General features: G+C 48.0%; 1 protein-coding gene across 1 annotated transcript; it reads left to right on the top strand.

Moving 5' to 3' along the window:
- The first annotated feature begins 1439 nt into the window (after positions 1 to 1439).
- Positions 1440 to 3586, top strand: LOC117239494 (putative mediator of RNA polymerase II transcription subunit 26). The gene has a single exon (XM_033505098.1). The coding sequence runs from the start codon at positions 2582 to 2584 to the stop codon at positions 3569 to 3571; it is 990 nt and encodes a 329-aa protein (XP_033360989.1). The 5' UTR covers positions 1440 to 2581; the 3' UTR covers positions 3572 to 3586.
- Positions 3587 to 4406: the final 820 nt, after the last annotated feature.

Raw genomic sequence — 4406 nt, forward strand, 5'->3', positions numbered from 1 at the left:
GCCGTAAGAGAAATAGAAAAATAACTGTGGCGTCGTATCTTGCTTAACGAAAAAGCCTCGACTCGAGGAAGCGCAAAACCGGGGGAAAAACAGGTGACGCGCTCTCAGGGCTCGTTCAATTGCCACCCCTTCGTGTTCCGCTATTCTTCTATTCTATTCTTCTTTATTATCGCCCCTTTAATGGCACACGATATTCTTCTTATTCCTCGAGTATTTTTCATGGCTTCTTGTGGCACAGTTGTGTTGCTCGAAATGGGTAACTGATTTCTGAAATTTGACTACTATTTTTCTAACCTTTCTAAAATTTCTTCTATTTAATTTACGTCTAGCTGATTTTATTAAACATACCTTCTTTTATGAAATTACTTTCGCTGCAGATTCCACTGTCGGGTTGCTGTATTCAGCATCGTTCAGTCTCGACTAGCAAAAGTAAAATGCTAAACGGTAAAACGGCTGGTCGAGAGAAGCCTCGCCATCCTACATTGTCGTAGCACGGCAAAACAGAGTGAGTGTGCTCTTTGTGTAATGACTCGGCGCTTTATATGCTTTGCTCCACGCAGCTGATCGCGGGTAGACGTACTTGACCGAGTGCAGTGAGACACTTGTAGAGCACTAATATAAACACGCGGTGAAAGAACGCCGCAGCCATTACTTTCAATTTGGTCCGCGTCGAAACGTCTTACGTAACGCGTGATTCCGTGTGCACAGCGGCCGACCAGACATTCTGATAATCACGCTCGCCGATAGACGATCGACCGTGAATAGTTGCTCCATTGATAACCTCGTTTTAACAAAGAATATTACCAGCCTAATGGACCAGCGGACCAACGAAAATAGAATATTTGCATTAGTAACGTGAATTCGAGAAATAAACAAGAGTTTGATATTTCGCGAGCGAGTCACGCTCGTACGACATTTTCTATTTACTCGCTGTATATTGTTAAATGGCTATTCCACCGTACCTTCGCACATCGCTCTATTCATTCGTAATTACACTGCGAATTTCTCTAGAAATTTATGGTTTCATCAGCGGAAATACGATAATGGTTTCTAAATAGAGATTTGTTTCGCTACTTAAATCAATTATTTTACCTAAGATACGTTGCGCATTTTAATTAGACGCATTGTGTAAATATCCGCACATTTAACGAATACGCAGCTTTGCTCGAACGATCTAACGCATCTATTACTAAGAGGAACCTCCAAATACGATAAAAGCCGCGTCACCCTAGCGACATCTGCCAATTAGCATGGTGATATCATTTAACCGCCGATGTGACGATCTCAATAACGTTAGACAGCATCGGCGTGGTTTTCGTCGAGCATTGACCATGCTGGCGTAAGATGGATTTCAGAAGGATGGAGGCGGGTTAAGGAGATCCGTAGGAGTGACTATACCGTTCTAGGTACCCTGGAGTATGGCCCCATAAGGGCACAGGATCCACGCTTTCCGTGGCAGGGGTTGGTCTCGTGCTTCCGCGGAGTGGGGTTAGCTGGCGGCAGAGTAAGAGGAACGACGAGGAGAGGGGGTGTCCCGGCTCTCGGCAACGGCTCGAAGCCAGCCGGTCTCGTTGGACCTGGAGGGAGTTGGGAACAGAGTTGCCGGAGTTGCCAGACGAGTTTCTGCCGAGGCAGGACGAGCTCACTTTCATGGCTCTCTGACAGCTTGGCCGGCGGTCGATGGTGCCTATGTTCCTCGGATCGAATCGCTTGAAAGAATCAGTGTGAAGTGAATGGGATCGATCGGAGTTTGAGAAGGTGTCATATGGTGATCGGATATTTCAGCGGAATTGAAGATTTAACGAGCGATTGGTAGAACTTTTCCAATGCATCGAGGACATTGATCGAAAGTTAGAAAGATTATCGTCGATAAAATAGTGTAAAGTGTGTATGATTAGGAAAAAAAATTGTAAAGAATTCTAACGTCATAGAGAACGAGTGCGTAGAAGAGCTCTGGTGACCGTCGCTCGCGAAGGAGGCACGAAGAAAGAAGTTGGTGCACCTGCCGCAGTGGTTCTCGTGGCGCCACTCACGTGTTGCATGCGTGCCGCGCTATCCATCATGGTCGCAAGCTTGGAGCAGCTCTGATTGGTCGGTGCCGCGGTCACGTGGTATGGTAATTGGGCTTCGGTGGGCGGGAAGGAGTGAACGAGGCCGCGGAGCTTCGTGGAAGATCGCAAAAGTGGCGGAAGGAGAGGAGAGGATAAGCAGCTGTCCACCGGGAGTCTGCTACTCTCCGTGGTCTTGCTCTTTTCGCTCGTTTTCTCTCCCCCTGTCTTTCTCCCTTTTCCGTCTTCTGCGTCTAGACGCGGTACCCTTTCCCCTCCGGTGGAAAAAGTCACCCTGCTCGCGGCGGCAGAGAGGGATGTCGGCCACGGGCCACAGTGCAGTGCGGTGTATACGCTTCCAACAATGAATATCATCAACATGGAATCGTGAGATTCTATGAATTAAACCTGGAACGTCGACGGAGGGTCGGACGAACTGAAAAGGTACCGTGACTACCGTCGATCATTGTTTGGCGTGTAACGAGAGTCGAATCGTGGAATCGGCCGTCGCGAGACGAGAAGTCCACGCAAACATGAGTTCGTTTCTCATGAATCCATCCACCGGCGGTGGATATCATCATCATCAACACCAGCAGGCAGCTAGCAGCCATCATTTGGCCGCGACTTCCGTGATGGTGGATCCAAAGTTTCCTCCTAGCGAGGAATACAGTCAGAGCAACTACATCCCGTCCACTGGAGCGGAGTTCTTTCCCGCCAGCGGGGGTGGTCACCACTTGAATCATCCGCAGTCTCATCAGCTACAGTACGGTTATCATCAACATCATCATCAAGCGGCGTCCACTCCTTATGGAGCGTCGTCCGCGGTGCAGCTAAACGGCGGCTATGCCGGCTATGGTAGCTACTATGGGCCGCATCATCCTCATCATCAAGTGCACGCCGTTCATCACGCGAGCCTGCATCCTCATCATCACGCGGTGGGCGCCTTGGCGATGCCGCCGGAGGCTCAACAACCGCCGCTCACGTGCCCGTCGTCGATGCAGAACCAGCAACAGCCACAACAGCAGCAACCACCTGTGTCCGCATCGACTGTTCTCGGCTCCACTCCGCTATCACCGGGTATTATGCAGAATCATGTGCAGCCGCCGGATAGTCTTCAACATCATCAACAGCCGAGTCAACAGCAGACACCGCACGAAAGTAACGCGTGCAGTCCGGCGAGTTCTAGTCAGCTGCATCGTGACAACTCGCCGGATCTTCAGCAGCAACCGTCTACCGGTCAACAGTCTCAACATATACAAAACTCGCAGCAACAGCAACCGACGCAACAGCAACAACAGAACCAACAGCAGTCGCAGCAACAGCATCACGTGGACGAGGGCTCCGATCAGGATGACATGGAAGATGATCAAATGATGGACGGGTCGCCGGGCATGCTGGAGGATGAGGAAGAGGAAGAGGAGAACGGGGACCGTGTGATTTACCCGTGGATGAAGAAGATTCACGTTGCTGGTGTCGGTGAGTTGGAACTTTCAACGCCCCTTTTTATTCCTACAACCCAGTGACGACAAAGATTGAGCAATTGTAGCATGGTAGCTCAATTTAGACAGGTCTCACCACGAAATATGCTATTTCCAGTTATTTGGCGATTAAACGTGCAGGCTTTAATTGAATTTTAATTGATAGTTTGGAAATTATAGGTTAGAAAATGGCACGATCTTTGTCCGACGGAACATGATGACTCTATAATCCCAGGTTTTACTACTTAAAAACGTACTATTCGTCTATGTTCCATTGTCGCATAACCTATTCTGATATTTCGTATACTCTACCGTATTATGCTACATATTCCATTGTATTATTCAGCTTTAAACCAGTTTCTTTGCCTTACTTCAGCGTGTTCTCAGTTTCATCGTGTTTTCTGACAATCCGATTCATTGCACGTGTTCGCTTTTTTGTCGTTATTAGCTCATTATTAAACGTCTGACGATAAAAACATAATCGCCATGTGTTTACCGCACGCCACCGAGCGCATGACGAGAGTTCGGAAGCGATGTTGCAGGATTTACCTGTGAAACTAATACGCCGAGGCCGCAAGGTGACGCGTTACCGACCAGTCGGAAGACTGATGGGCTGCAATTTATCGTTCCACCTTCCGATCACCTGTGCGAGATTTTAGAAGCCTACCCATTTACCACCTATTCGGTTACGCTTAGTGCCGCTATTCTTCATCTCGTATCACACGTCAACTTGAGAAATAGCGAACTTTAAGGGCGATTCTAAACAGAAATATTAGAAAAACAGACAAATCGATGGAAGGTTTATCCTATTGTTAGAAATAGGGTTTAAGCATAGACGCGTGTTATACGATCTCGATCATTTTTTTTCTTTCTTTTTTTC

Source organism: Bombus vosnesenskii, unplaced genomic scaffold (genome assembly GCF_011952255.1).
Source record: "Bombus vosnesenskii isolate JDL3184/JDL3185 unplaced genomic scaffold, Bvos_JDL3184-5_v1.1 scf7180000014066, whole genome shotgun sequence".
Taxonomy (NCBI): domain Eukaryota; kingdom Metazoa; phylum Arthropoda; class Insecta; order Hymenoptera; family Apidae; genus Bombus; species Bombus vosnesenskii.